Source organism: Oncorhynchus mykiss, chromosome 2 (genome assembly GCF_013265735.2).
Source record: "Oncorhynchus mykiss isolate Arlee chromosome 2, USDA_OmykA_1.1, whole genome shotgun sequence".
NCBI lineage: Eukaryota > Metazoa > Chordata > Actinopteri > Salmoniformes > Salmonidae > Oncorhynchus > Oncorhynchus mykiss.
The window spans coordinates 20,465,969-20,481,899 of record NC_048566.1 but is presented as its reverse complement, the minus strand read 5'-3'; the positions used below and the strand labels follow the sequence as shown (position 1 = coordinate 20,481,899).

At 45.0% G+C, this 15,931-nt stretch overlaps 1 protein-coding gene across 10 annotated transcripts in view; it reads left to right on the top strand.

The window, feature by feature from the left end:
• Positions 1 to 15,919, top strand: part of LOC110509434 (tyrosine-protein phosphatase non-receptor type 6) — a 38,889-nt gene extending 22,970 nt beyond the window's left edge. For all 10 annotated transcript variants that reach the window (XM_036941330.1, XM_036941336.1, XM_021590389.2 and 7 more), the window contains 6 exons: positions 1,013 to 1,144; positions 1,601 to 1,755; positions 5,301 to 5,368; positions 5,538 to 5,680; positions 6,150 to 6,214; positions 15,097 to 15,919. In XM_036941330.1, the coding sequence (XP_036797225.1) occupies positions 1,013 to 1,144; positions 1,601 to 1,755; positions 5,301 to 5,368; positions 5,538 to 5,680; positions 6,150 to 6,214; positions 15,097 to 15,199 (666 nt within the window). In that variant the 3' untranslated portion in view covers positions 15,200 to 15,919. The remainder of the gene's footprint in view (positions 1 to 1,012; positions 1,145 to 1,600; positions 1,756 to 5,300; positions 5,369 to 5,537; positions 5,681 to 6,149; positions 6,215 to 15,096) is intronic.
• The last annotated feature ends 12 nt before the right edge of the window (positions 15,920 to 15,931 follow it).

Genomic DNA, 15,931 nt, shown 5'->3' with positions numbered 1-15,931 from the left:
ACTTCTCCTTAATGCCACCGCTGTGTCAGATTTAAAAAATGCTTTATGGAAAAAGCAAACCATGCAATAATCTGAGTATGTGCTCAGAGAACCATCAAGCCAAAAATATATCCTCCATATTGTGCAGTCAACAGAAGTCAGAAATAACATTATAAATATTCACTTACCTTTGATGATCTTCATCAGAATGCACTCCCAGGAATCCCAGTTCCACAATAAATGTTTGATTTGTTCGATAATGTCCAAATAGCTACTTTTGTTAGCGCGTTTGGTAAACAAATCACGAAGCGCGTTCACTAGTTGCAGACGAAAAGTCAAAAAGTTCTGTTACACTCCATAGAATCATGTCAAACGATGTATAGAATCAATCTTTAGGATGTTTTTAACATACAACTTCAATAATATTCCAACCGGAGAATTCCTTTGTCTTCAGAAAAGCAAATGGAACGGGAGCTACCTCTCATGTGAATGCGCGTGACCAGCTCGTGACTGCTGGCAGACCTCTGACTCATTCCCCTCTCATTCAGCCCCCCTTTACAGTAGAAGTCTCAAACAAGTTTCTAAAGACGGTTGACATCTATTGGAAGCCTTAGGAAGTGCAAGATGACCAATATCCCACTGTATCTTCAATAGGGGCTGAGTTGAAAATCGACCAACCTCAGATTTCCTACTTCCTGGTTGGATTTTTTCTCAGGTTTTTGCCTGCCATATGAGTTATAAGTTATACTCACAGACATCATTCAAACAGTTTTAGAAACTTCAGAGTGTTTTCTATCCAAATATACTAATAATATGCATATATTAGCAACTGGGACTGAGGAGCAGGCAGTTTACTCTGGGCACCTTATTCATCCAAGCTACTCAATACTGCCCCCAGCCATAAGAAGTTTTAAGAGTGTTACTGAGAATTTGAAAGCATTTTCTTTTACATTGTATGATTTTAATATTATAACATAGTATAAACTACCCATCTCATTTTCCTCAAACCATTTCTCCATGTTTGTTTATGCAGAATAAATGCGTGCCATACTGGCCAGAAATGCAGGGCTCCAAAGAGGTGGGGCCGTATGTGGTCACTTGTGTCTCTGAGAGAGATGCCACTGACTACAAGATCAGGGTTATGGAGATTTCCCCTCTGGATCAGGTAGGTACCACCTGCTGGTTCCACTCATCATCACCTCTCTTACCTCTGTTACCACTGTCATCATTGTCACCTCTGTCATCATTGTCACCTCTGTCATCATTGTTACCACTGTCATCATTGTTACCTCTGTCATCACTTATCTCTGTTATCACTGCCATCACTGTCATCACTACCATCATTGTCATTACTGTTAACACCTCTGTCATCTCTAATACTGTCATATCATCACTATCCCCACTGTTACAATTATCATCTCTGTCATCACTGTTACCATTGTCAACACTGCATTACTGTTACCATTATCGTCACTGTCATCTCTGTCGTCACTGTTATCATTATCATCACTGTCATCACTGTTACCTCGGTCATCACTGCAGTCACAGATTAGCTGAGTTTAAAGTATTACTCATGTCTCTCCTCTTTGTCTCGTTCCTCTCCCCTCCTTGTCTGTCCCAGTCGGACTCGGTCCGTACTATCTGGCACTACCAGTACCTGAGCTGGCCCGACCATGGAGTTCCCGAGGAGCCAGGAGGGGTGCTCAGCTTCCTCACTCAGGTCAACACAAAACAGGCCGAGTTCGCCAACGCCGGGCCAATGATCATCCACTGCAGGTATATTCTAGCTGTCTTCCAGCTGTATTATTGCTATATTCCAGCTGTGTTCAGGAAGATAAGTGTCAGTTCTATCCATTCTCCATTGTCTAGAATACATGATAAGAATGTCAGATTATGTTGTTTTTCCAGGATTAAGATTAGTTGTTAAGATTAGTTGCGGTTAGGGTTGCAAAGTGTCGGAAACTTTCCGGTAAATTTCCAGAATTTTTCCGGACATTTCCATGGGAAATTTAGCCTGGTAATTTTGCTTAAATTCATCAAAGAAGTTGGTTTATAACAGTGAACCTTTTTTTTGTGGGATACCATAAGGCAATTCTAGGTTTTGTGGCATATTTTGGTTAAACTATCCCCAGTTCAATGGAATTGCAACCCTCTGCATGCACAGTGCATTCTTCCATCACATGTACAGCTGATTCTCAAGATCTTGCACACTAATGAGATGCTATTGAGCCCACACTACCACACTGTCTGAGCCAAGGACTAGATGCTTTCTGGTAAATTTTGATTACAATACTGGATGGGGTGAATATATTTCATAGGACATACATGATTGTTTTGTTAACTAGTAAATAGTAGCCAACAGAAAGTGTGTTTAAATCATTTCTAACGTGTTAACAATTTCTGCTAGTTAGTTTTTGCTACCATGTGGGTTTTAGCTTGCTTTAGCCTGCTAATTCACCTGTTTTCATTTTAAAACATTTATCTTACAAAGGAGTTGTTTAATCTAGCTGCTTAAATATTTATCTGTACATGGAATTGTTTAAAAAAAATATATATTTTTTTTTTCAAATCTTTACAGGAAAATGCCACTATCTGATGTGTGGAGACATATGTAGAAGGAAAAGCTGTGTACATTTGCAAATACTGTGCCAAATACTGTGCCTTCATATGTGAAGAATGCAACAAAGATGCAGAATCATCTGGCCAAGTGCATAAAGTTCCCTCAGTGCTCACATTAAGCAACCTCTGACAAATGTCCCTCTTCTATTCGAGGTGAAAATTATGAATCAGACACCTTATCGATAGCAACAGCTCATGGTCCTCCTGGAATGAATCAGAAGTTTTTTTTTACTCAATAGAGGAACGTAGTCAGAGCAATGCTGATGAATGTCTTGCTCGAGCTGTGTATGCAACTGGTTCACCTCTGATGCTCACAGGCAATGTGTATTTGAAGAGATTTCTGAATGTTCTTCGTCCAGCATACATCCCTCCAACTAGACATGATTTATCTACTCATTTGCTGGATGCAGAGTTCAACAGAGTTCAAGTGAAGGTCAAGCAAATCATTGAGAAAGCAGACTGTATTGCAATCATCTCTGATGGGTGGTCGAATGTTGGTGGGCAAGGAATAATTAACTGCATCATCTCCTCCCCTCAACCATTATTCTATAAGAGCACAGACACAAAGTACAACAGACACACCAATCTCTACATTGCAGATGAGCTGAAGGCAGTCATCAAGGACCTTGGACCACAGAAGGTATTTGCACTAGTGACAGACAATGCTGCGAACATGAAGGCTGCTTGGTCTAAAGTGGAGGAGTCCTATCCTCACATCACACCCATTGGCTGTGCTGGTCATGCATTGAATCTGCTCCTCAAGGACATCATGGCACTGAAAACAATGGATACACTCTACAAGAGAGCAAAGGCAATGGTTAGGTATGTGAAGGCTCAAGTTATAGCAGCAATCTACCTCACCATCCAAAGTAAGAATAATAAGAGCACCACATTGATGTTGCCCAGCAACTCCCGTTGGGGTGGTGTTGTCATCATGTTTGACAGTCTCCTGGAGGGGAAGGAGTCTCTCCAAGAAATGGCCATATCATAGTCTGCTGATATGGACAGCCCCATCAAGAGGATCCTCCTGGATGATGTATTTTGGGAGAGAGTGGTAAGCAGCTTGAATCTCCTGAAACCTATAGCAGTAGCCATTACACGGATTGAGGGAGACAATGCCATCCTGTCTGATGTTCAGACTCTGCTTGCAGATGTAAGAGAAGAAATCCGTATCGCCCTGCCCACTTCACCTTTGCTCCAAGCAGAGGAAACTGCAGTTCTGAAATACATCAAGACTTCTGTCTGAAGCCCATACACACCACAGCGTACATGTTGGTGCAGAGATCAACGAGGCCTATGGTGTCAACACTTCTGTGTCTCGCCACCTTGGCCTGGATGAGGGCAAGGTTCTTGGCAGAGTGGCGAAGTACACTTCCAAGCAAGGGCTTTGGGATGGAGATATGACAGTCGTGCTAACATATCTCATCAGCCACCTGGTGGAAGGGACTTTGTGGATCTGAGGCTTTTCCCCCTGTTGCCTCCATCATCCTCCAGATCCCACCAACATCAGCCACCTCAGAGCACAACTGGTCCTTGTTTGGGAACACACACACCAAAGTACGCAACAGGCTGACCAATACAAGGGTTGAAAAATTGGTGGCCATCCGAGCAAATTTGAGGCTTTTTGAGCCTGACAATGAGCCATCCTCAACATTGTTGGAAAGTGACAGTGAAGATGAGGCCTCAGAGTCTGATGTTCAAGAGGTGGACATTGAGGAGGTCCAGGGAGAAGACATGGAAGCCTGAGAGGAAGACAAACAAAGCTTTAGTTTCTAGACTATCATTTTACAGATGAAAACGTTTATGGGAGACGTGATGGATCATTGGGGATCATTCAATATTCCCTTTCTTTTGTTGTTCAGTGAAATCATCCCATGTGAAAAGCCAACGCATTGAATTAAAGTTCAATTCGTAACTAAATAGTTTTTTTTTATTTCTATTGGAATGATTTATCATTTGCAATTATGTCTACTATGATAAGGTAAAAGGTTTATGTTTGTCTCCATATGATATGGTAAATATATCCAATGCAAAAAACATCTACATTTAAATGGTATTCATATTAATTTGTATATATTTCCGTTAATTCCCATATATTCCCGTTAATTCCCATATATTTCCGTTAATTCCCATATATTCCTGTTAATTCCAACAGAAAGTTCCCACCCACAACCTTAGTTGCAGTACTCAGCATTTTAAGTCAACTGACAGTTCATCCTATAGGAATTTTCCCCTTGTGATATCAAAGATAGGGAGGGTTCTTGTACGTTGTTGGTCCCGTGACTATTTGTTATGTAAGCAGACATAAGTACAGCGTAATAGCGTATAGAGTGTTTACAAGGCTGTTGCAGTACAGTTTAATGACAAAAGCTTCTTTACACTGAAAGACATCCATAAGGACAAAGTTCTTATCCAATCCACTGGTCTTTATAATATAACCAAACTGTCACAGTCACGCGTGTGTAAAGTGGTCATCCCCTGGCTGAGACATCTGTTAGTGTGACAACATGACAAATCCCTCTCCGTTTGTCCATGAACACTTTACACCTCCGATCACAGAATGACTTAGATGATCAATACTGCTCTAGAAATTGTTTCAATACAGTTCATTATTTTCAGTGAATTGCATTGAGCCCAGTCACATTGTACTGTACTGACAGTTGTCCCTACAACCACTCTGTTTGTGTTGTGTTTCTGTGCAGTGCTGGAATAGGCCGAACTGGCACCATTGTGGTGATCGACATGATCATCGAGACCATCGACACGAAAGGTGAGTCTCTTTCATTACCAAAGTTCCTGCATTTCTTCAGATCTTCATGATATTATACTGCATCTTATTATGGCTCTTTTGTCCCATGATCCTTGTAATGCCTGTCATCACTGTAGAATGACAATGTTTTTGTTGTGGATTGTGATTCTAACTTCCTGGTTGTCCATAGGTCTGGACTGTGACATAGACATCCAGAAGAGCATCCAGATGGTGAGAGACCAGCGGTCAGGCATGGTGCAGACTGAAGCCCAGTACAAGTTCATCTACCTGGCCGTCTCTGAGTACATAGAGGCCTCCAAGACCTACAACAAGGTGAGGGAGGGGGGGGGGGGGGGGGGGGGGGGGGGGGGGGGTTGCAATAGAAGGGAGAGAGGAATATGGGTAATATGGATTCAAATGTATATTGTTCTCCTCTCCCAAGTGCACTGGCTACAGTATATGTCTATTGACAAACTGTGTTGAAAAACAACATTCCAGAAAATAACAACAACAAGACAGCAGATAGAGACTCAGATATCAGCTGACACAGAGGGATCTGTGTCAAGATATACTTTTCACTGTTGTTGTGCATGTTCTTCTGTTCTCCAGACAGATATCTTATCAGACACTGCTTTGTAAAATATGAACACTGACATTGAGAGGTTGAAATTGTTAACGGAAATTGCTAAATTTCTGGGAAATTGTTAATAAGACTATTGACTATTAATAAGACTAAGCACATTGACTCACCTTATACCACCCATCATGTCTAACACTCGCTGTCCTCTTCTCCCCTTTCTAGGGAGCTGAGACAGAGTATGGAAATTTGCAGTTCAAACACCAGCCTGCCAGCCGCAAGGTCTCCAAGTGAGTTTGTACAGTGTGTGTCTGTGCACATGCCATTGGAGTCCTGTGCATATTCCCATCTCTCCTCAAAACCACATTGGGTCAAAGTTCTCTGGCGCAGGCTACACAGTGTAAGAGACACACACAGAGAGGAGGTTAGGTAGAGAGACACGGAAGAGAGAGAGAGAGATGGAAAAGAGAGAGAGATGGAAAAGAGAGAGAGAGAGAGAGAGAGAGAGAGAGAGAGAGAGAGAGAGAGAGAGAGAGAGAGAGAGAGAGAGAGAGAGAGAGAGAGAGAGAGAGAGAGAGAGAGAGAGAGAGAGAGAGAGAGAGAGAGAGAGAGAGAGAGAGAGAGAGAGAGAGAGAGAGAGAGAGAGAGAGAGAGAGAGAGAGAGAGAGAGAGAGAGAGAGAGAGAGGGGATGGATGTGGACTTACTCACCTCTGTCTCCTAATGAGCCTAGCTCCTATAAGCCATATTGAAAATGGGACCATTGTTTATCATCGTCGTCCCCCGTGTCTCTCCATCCTTCTGTTGTCCAATTTAGCTGATTGGGCACGTTTGTGTAACATTTGGAGGCGATACATTTGACTAGGTAGCCCTACTGTACTCTCTCGCTCTGGAAAGAATGGACCAATTAAAAAAAACTAAACTGGACAACAAAGGAGAGGAGGAATCACTTGACCTGTTTGGAATGTCCGGACTGACCAAACTCTGTAAACTTCCACTCGATCAACCAGACCATTCAGGGTTCAAATTACACTCTGATTCCCAGGGATGCCCTGAAAACTGTTATGACAATGTTAGCAGTGTTAACTGCTATGAGAATGTAGGGACACGGGTTCTTCTTGACCAGGAAACACTTTGGACCCTGGTTATACAGCTGGCTATAGGGATCACCCTGGTTATCTCAGCTGGCTATAGGGATCACCCTGGTAATACAGCTGGCTATAGGGATACCCTGGTAATACAGCTGGCTATAGGGATCACCCTGGTTATACAGCTGGCTAGAGGGATCACCCTGGTAATACAGCACATTTCACCCTGGTTATACAGCTGGCTATAGGGATCACCCTGGTTATACAGCTGGCTATAGGGATCACCCTGGTTATACAGCACAGTTCACCCTGGTTATACAGCTGGCTATAGGGATCACCCTGATTATACAGCTGCCTATAGGGATCACCGTGGTTATACAGCTGGCTATAGGGATCACCCTGGTTATACAGCACAGTTCACCCTGGTTATACAGCTGGGTATAGGGATCACCCTGGTAATACAGCTGGCAATAGGGATCCCCCTGGTAATACAGCACAGTTCACCCTGGTTATACAGCTGGCTATAGGGATCACCCTGGTAATACAGCTGGCTATAGGGATCACCCTGGTAATACAGCACAGTTCACCTTGGTTATACAGCTGGCTATAGGGATCACCCTGGTAATACAGCTGGCTATAGGGATCACCCTGGTAATACAGCACAGTTCACCCTAGTTATACAGCTGGCTATAGGGATCACCCAGGTAATACAGCACAGTTCACCCTAGTTATACAGCTGCCTATAGGGATTACCCTGGTAATACAGCACAGTTCACCCTAGTTATACAGCTGTCTATAGGGATTACCCTGGTTATACAGCACGGTTCACCCTAGTTATACAGCTGCCTATGGGGATCACCCTGATTATACAGCTGCCTATAGGGATCACCCTGGTTATACAGCACAGTTCCCCCTGGTTATATAGCTGGCTATAGGGATCACCCTGGTTATACAGCACAGTCCACACTAGTTATACAGCTGGCTATAGGGATCACCCTGGTTATACAGCACAGTCCACACTAGTTATACAGCTGGCTATAGGGATCACCCTGGTAATACAGCACAGTTCACCCTAGTTATACAGCTGGCTATAGGGATCATCCTGGTTATACAGCACGGTTCACCCTGGTTATACAGCTGGCTATAGGGATCACCCTGGTTATACAGCTGCCCATAGGGATCACCCTGGTAATACAGCACAGTTCACCCTAGTTATACAGCTGGCTATAGGGATCACCCTGGTAATACAGCACAGTTCACCCTAGTTATACAGCTGGCTATAGGGATCACCCAGGTAATACAACACAGTTCACCCTAGTTATACAGCTGCCTATAGGGATTACCCTGGTTATACAGCACGGTTCACCCTAGTTATACAGCTGCCTATGGGGATCACCCTGATTATACAGCTGCCTATAGGGATCACCCTGGTTATACAGCACAGTTCCCCCTGGTTATATAGCTGGCTATAGGGATCACCCTGATTATACAGCTGTCTATAGGGATCACCCTGATTATACAGCTGCCTATAGGGATCACCCTGGTAATAGAGCACAGTTAACCCTAGTTATACAGCTGCCTATAGGGATCACCCTGGTAATACAGCGCAGTTCACCCTAGTTATATGGCTGCCTATAGGGATAACCCTGGTTATACAGCACGGTTCACTCTGGTTATACAGCTGGCTATAGGGATCACCCTGGTTATACAGCTGGCTAAAGGGATCACCCTGGTTATACAGCTGGCTATAGGGATCACCCTGGTAATACAGCACAGTCCACCCTAGTTATACAGCTGGCTATAGGGATCACACTGGTAATACAGCACAGTTCACCCTAGTTATACAGCTGGCTATAGGGATCACCCTGGTAATACAGCACAGTTCACCCTAGTTATACAGCTGGCTATAGGAATCACCCTGGTTATACAGCGCGGTTCACCCTGGTTGTACAGCTGGCTATAGGGATCACCCTGGTAATACAGCACAGTTCACCCTAGTTATACAGCTGGCTATAGGGATCACCCTGGTTATACAGCTGCCCATAGGGATCACCCTGGTAATACAGCACAGTTCACCCTAGTTATACAGCTGCCTATAGTGATCACCCTGGATATACAGCACGGTTCATCCTGGTTATACAGCTGGCTATAGGGATCACCCTGGTTATACAGCTGGCTATAGGGATCATCCTGGTTATACAGCACGGTTCACCCTGGTTATACAGCTGGCTATAGGGATCACCCTGGTTATACAGCACAGTTCACCCTGGTTATACAGCTGGCTATAGGGATCACCCTGTTAATACAGCACAGTTCACCCTAGTTATACAGCTGGCTATAGGGATCACCCTGGTTATACAGCACGGTTCACCCTGGTTATACAGCTGGCTATAGGGATCACCCTGGTTATACAGCTGCCCATAGGGATCACCCTGGTAATACAGCACAGTTCACCCTAGTTATACAGCTGCCTATAGTGATCACCCTGGATATACAGCACGGTTCATCCTGGTTATACAGCTGGCTATAGGGATCACCCTGGTTATACAGCTGGCTATAGGGATCACCCTGGTTATACAGCACGGTTCACCCTGGTTATACAGCTGGCTATAGGGATCACCCTGGTAATACAGCACAGTTCACCCTAGTTATACAGCTGCCTATAGGGATTACCCTGGTTATACAGCACGGTTCACCCTAGTTATACAGCTGCCTATGGGGATCACCCTGATTATACAGCTGCCTATAGGGATCACCCTGGTTATACAGCACAGTTCCCCCTGGTTATATAGCTGGCTATAGGGACCACCCTGATTATACAGCTGCCTATAGGGATCACCCTGATTATACAGCTGCCTATAGGGATCACCCTGGTAATACAGCACAGTTAACCCTAGTTATACAGCTGCCTATAGGGATCACCCTGGTAATACAGCGCAGTTCACCCTAGTTATACGGCTGCCTATAGGGATCACCCTGGTAATACAGCGCAGTTCACCCTAGTTATACGGCTGCATATAGGGATCACCCTGGTTATACAGCACGGTTCACTCTGGTTATACAGCTGGCTATAGGGATCACCCTGGTTATACAGCTGGCTAAAGGGATCACCCTGGTTATATAGCTGGCTATAGGGATCACCCTGGTAATACAGCACCGTCCACCCTAGTTATACAGCTGGCTATAGGGATCACCCTGGTAATACAGCACAGTTCACCCTAGTTATACAGCTGGCTATAGGGATCACCCTGCTTATACAGCGCAGTTCACCCTGGTTATACAGCTGGCTATAGGGATCACCCTGGTAATACAGCACAGTTCACCCTAGTTATACAGCTGGCTATAGGGATCACCCTGGTTATACAGCTGCCCATAGTGATCACCCTGGATATACAGCACGGTTCATCCTGGTTATACAGCTGGCTATAGGGATCACCCTGGTTATACAGCTGGCTATAGGGATCACCCTGGTTATACAGCACGGTTCACCCTGGTTATACAGCTGGCTATAGGGATCACCCTGGTTATACAGCACGGTTCACCCTGGTTATACAGCTGGCTATAGGGATCACCCTGGTAATACAGCACAGTTCACCCTAGTTATACAGCTGGTTATAGGGATCACCCTGGTTATACAGCGCGGTTCACCCTGGTTATACAGCTGGCTATAGGGATCACCCTGGTAATACAGCACAGTTCACCCTAGTTATACAGCTGGCTATAGGGATCACCCTGGTTATACAGCTGCCCATAGGGATCACCCTGGTAATACAGCACAGTTCACCCTAGTTATACAGCTGCCTATAGTGATCACCCTGGATATACAGCATGGTTCATCCTGGTTATACAGCTGGCTATAGGGATCACCCTGGTTATACAGCTGGCTATAGGGATCACCCTGGTTATACAGCACGGTTCACCCTGGTTATACAGCTGGCTATAGGGATCACCCTGGTAATACAGCACAGTTCACCCTAGTTATACAGCTGCCTATAGGGATTACCCTGGTTATACAGCACGGTTCACCCTAGTTATACAGCTGCCTATCGGGATCACCCTGATTATACAGCTGCCTATACCGATCACCCTGTTTATACAGCACAGTTCCCCCTGGTTATATAGCTGGCTATAGGGACCACCCTGATTATACAGCTGCCTATAGGGATCACCCTGATTATACAGCTGCCTATAGGGATCACCCTGGTAATACAGCACAGTTAACCCTAGTTATACAGCTGCCTATAGGGATCACCCTGGTAATACAGCGCAGTTCACCCTAGTTATACGGCTGCATATAGGGATCACCCTGGTTATACAGCACGGTTCACTCTGGTTATACAGCTGGCTATAGGGATCACCCTGGTTATACAGCTGGCTAAAGGGATCACCCTGGTTATACAGCTGGCTATAGGGATCACCCTGGTAATACAGCACAGTCCACCCTAGTTATACAGCTGGCTATAGGGATCACCCTGGTAATACAGCACAGTTCACCCTAGTTATACAGCTGGCTATAGGGACCACCCTGGTAATACAGCACAGTTCACCCTAGTTATACAGCTGGCTATAGGGATCACCCTGGTTATACAGCACGGTTCACCCTGGTTATACAGCGGGCTATAGGGATCACCCTGGTAATACAGCACAGTTCACCCTAGTTATACAGCTGGCTATAGGGATCACCCTGGTTATACAGCTGCCCATAGGGATCACCCTGGTAATACAGCACAGTTCACCCTAGTTATACAGCTGCCTATAGTGATCACCCTGGATATACAGCACGGTTCATCCTGGTTATACAGCTGGCTATAGGGATCACCCTGGTTATACAGCTGGCAATAGGGATCACCCTGGTTATACAGCAGGGTTCACCCTGGTTATACAGCTGGCTATAGGGATCACCCTGGTTATACAGCACGGTTCACCCTGGTTATACAGCTGGCTGTAGGGATCACCCTGGTTATACAGTTGGCTATAGGGATCAGAGTTCTTCCTGGTCAGATGACATGGTCAGGAAAGACTCTGGGCCCTAGTAATGAAAGAGCCCCCGAGGCACCCACCTCATGTATAATCAAACCCCTGTCTCTAGTACAGTAGAGTACACCACAGTGTAACCAACTGTCTCTAGTACAGTGTAACACCTGTCTCTAGTACAGTATGGTACACCACAGTATAACACCTGTCTCTAGTACAGTATAATACACCACAGTATAACACCTGTCTCTAGTACAGTATAGTACACCACAGTGTAACACCTGTCTCTAGTACAGTATGGTACACCACAGTATAACACCTGTCTCTAGTACAGTATGGTACACCACAGTATAACACCTGTCTCTAGTACAGTATGGTACACCACAGTATAACACCTGTCTCTAGTACAGTATAGTACACCACAGTGTAACACCTGTCTCTAGTACAGTATAATACACCACAGTATGACACCTGTCTCTAGTACAGTATAATACATCACAATGTAACCCCTGTCTCTAATACAGTATAATACACCACAGTGTAACCCCTGTCTCTAGTACAGTATAATACACCACAGTGTAACACGTCTCTTGTACACCACAGTGTGAGTCTGGCACTGGTTTGACACGGGTAGCTCACTGCCCTAAGTTGTGTTAGAAAAACTGTTGGTTGGTTCATCCATTTATCTAATTACAGTACAGTAGAATGGCTTCCCCGTTGGCCTCGAGTGCCTGCCTGGCCAAGGCTACGGCCACTCAAACATGTAGGTAAGCTCACAATCCAGTATGGTGTAGGTAAACTCACAATCCAGTATGGTGTGGGTAAGCTCACAATCCAGTATGGTGTAGGTAAGCTCACAATCCAGTATGGTGTAGGTAAGCTCACAATCCAGTGTGGTGTGGGTAAGCTCACAATCCAGTATGGTGTGGGTAAACTCACAATCCAGTATGGTGTGGGTAAACTCACAATCCAGTATGATGTGGGTAAGCTCACAATCCAGTGTGGTGTGGGTAAGCTCACAATCCAGTGTGGTGTGGGTAAGCTTACAATCCAGTATGGTGTGGGTAAGTTTACAATCCAGTGTGGTGTGGGTAAGCTCACAATCCAGTATGGTGTGGGTAAGCTCACAATCCAGTGTGGTGTGGGTAAGCTCACAATCCAGTGTGGTGTGGGTAAGCTCACAATCCAGTGTGGTGTGGGTAAGCTCACAATCCAGTGTGGTGTGGGTAAGCTTACAATCCAGTATGGTGTGGGTAAGCTTACAATCCAGTGTGGTGTGGGTAAGCTCACAATCCAGTATGGTGTGGGTAAGCTCACAATCCAGTGTGGTGTGGGTAAGCTCACAATCCAGTGTGGTGTGGGTAAGCTCACAATCCAGTGTGGTGTGGGTAAGCTCACAATCCAGTGTGGTGTGGGTAAGCTCACAATCCAGTGTGGTGTGGGTAAGCTCACAATCCAGTGTGGTGTGGGTAAGCTCACAATCCAGTGTGGTGTGGGTAAGCTTACAATCCAGTATGGTGTGGGTAAGCTTACAATCCAGTGTGGTGTGGGTAAGCTCACAATCCAGTATGGTGTGGGTAAGCTCACAATCCAGTGTGGTGTGGGTAAGCTCACAATCCAGTGTGGTGTGGGTAAGCTCACAATCCAGTGTGGTGTGGGTAAGCTCACAATCCAGAGTTCACTGGAGAGCTCTGAGCTGGCTATGTACGGTATGAAATGTGTCACTGTCACCACTTCTGAGTGTTTATCTCCTAAGCTAGGCCATACCTGTTTTTACCTGTTGTACATTTGCGAACTATCCTTGAATTATTAACCTGTCAGGGTACTGTTTGGAACGGCCAGGGTAGTGTCAGGGTAGTGATGGTATGGTCAGGGTACTGTCAGGGTAGTGTTTGGTATGGTCAGGGTACTGTCAGGGTAGTGTTTGGTACGGTCAGGGTAGTGTCAGGGTAGTGTTTGGTATGGTCAGGGTACTGTCAGGGTAGTGTCAGGCTAGTGTTTGGTACTGTCAGGGCACTGTTTGTTAGGGTCAGGGTAGTGTCAGGGTAGTGTCAGCGTAGTGTTTGGTAGGGTCAGGGTACGGTCAGGGTACTGTCAGGCTAGTGTTTGGTACTGTCAGGGTAGTGTTTGGTAGGGTCAGGGTAGTGTTTGGTAGGGTCAGGGTACTGTTTGGTAGGGTTAGGATAAGGTCAGGGTAGTGTTTGGTAGGGTCAGGGTACTGTCAGGGTAGTGTTTGGTACAGATAGGATAGGGTCAGTTTACTGTTTGGTCGGGTCAGGGTAGTGTTTGGTAGGGTTAGGATAGGGTCAGGGTAGTGTTTGATAGGGTCAGGGTACTGTTTGGTAGGTTCGGGGTAGTGTTTGGTAGGGTTAGGATAGGGTCAGGGTAGTGTTTGGTAGTGTTTGGTAGGGTTAGGATATGGTCAGGGCAGTGTTTGGTAGGGTTAGGATATTGTCAGGGTAGTGTTTGGTAGGGATAGGATATGCTCAGGGTAGTGTTTGGTAGGGTTAGGATATGGTCAGGGCAGTGTTTGGTAGGGTCAGGGTAGTGTTTGGTAGGGTTAGGATAGGGTCAGGGTACTGTTTGGTAGGGTTAGGATAAGGTCAGGGTCAGTGTAGTGTTTGGTAGGGTTAGGATTGGGTCAGGGTAGCGTTTGGTAGGGTTAGGATATGGTCAGGGTAGTGTTTGGTAGGGATAGGATATGCTCAGGGTAGTGTTTGGTAGGGTTAGGATATGGTCAGGGCAGTGTTTGGTAGGGTCAGGGTAGTGTTTGGTAGGGTTAGGATAGGGTCAGGGTACTGTTTGGTACGGTTAGGATAAGGTCAGGGTAGTGTTTGGTAGGGTCAGGATAGGGTCAGGGAAGTGTTTGGTAGGGTTAGGATAGGGTCAGGGTAGTGTTGGGTAGGGTTAGGATAGGGTCAGGGTAGTGTTGGGTAGGGTCAGGGTAGTGTTTGGTAGGGTTAGGGTAGTGTTTGGTAGGCTACTACTAACTGAAGATCTAAAGAGTGCTCCTTTTCTTACACACAAAGAAGCCTACATTTTTATCTCTCAGCTATTTGAAGCTGCAGGTTTCTAACATTATGTCCTCTCTCTTGTACCGTCTCTCTTTTAGAAACAAGGAACAGGAATTGTATGAAAACCTAGCCAAAGGAAAGAAAGATGTGAAGAAGCAGAAGTCAGAGGAGAAGAAGAGTGGCTCTGTGAGAAAAAGATAGAGGATGAGAGAGCTGTGTCCTGATGATTTAATATTGAATTTGATATTACATTTTTATTTTAAAAGATTTATCTTAGTGTTTTTTGATATCAAGTGATAAAGTTGATGTCTGTGATATAATTAAGATTATAAAGCAAAGTACTGATAGCCGTGAACCATGGAACCATTCTGCACCTATGCAAATGGTAATGGATTTAAATGTTTGCTGACAATAAAAGCTCAGAGTAATAAGCATTCATTTCTTTCTTCATCACAAGTGTATTGTATCCATGGATGCAAAGCCTATAGAATATTCTGCAATTAATATAATAAAATGCCATGACCACGGGATCTAGCACAGCGGGGACACACAGCCACTCTGTCATTCCAATGAAAGTTTTGGATAAGACATATCTCTATAATGAGCTATTATGTTTATAGACTAACATTGGAAACATCACTGGGCTCCCCCAGAGTCGCCGACGACCCCAAGTGGCTGCCCGGAGTGAGATGAAAACTTTGAGCGAGATGAATGAACTTTTCCCCGCCTCCCTCTTTTCCGTATGTGGTACAGAACACAGTCTGCTCTCCAAACAGCGATAGTGAAGGAGAGCGAGAAAAACTTTGAACACTTTTGTGTGTGTAATGTTTACTGTTAATTTCTGATTGCTTATTTCACTTTTGTTGAATGTTTTTCACGTTTTGGCAATGTAAGCATATGTCCCATGCCAATAAAGCAATTGTAAATAAAGAG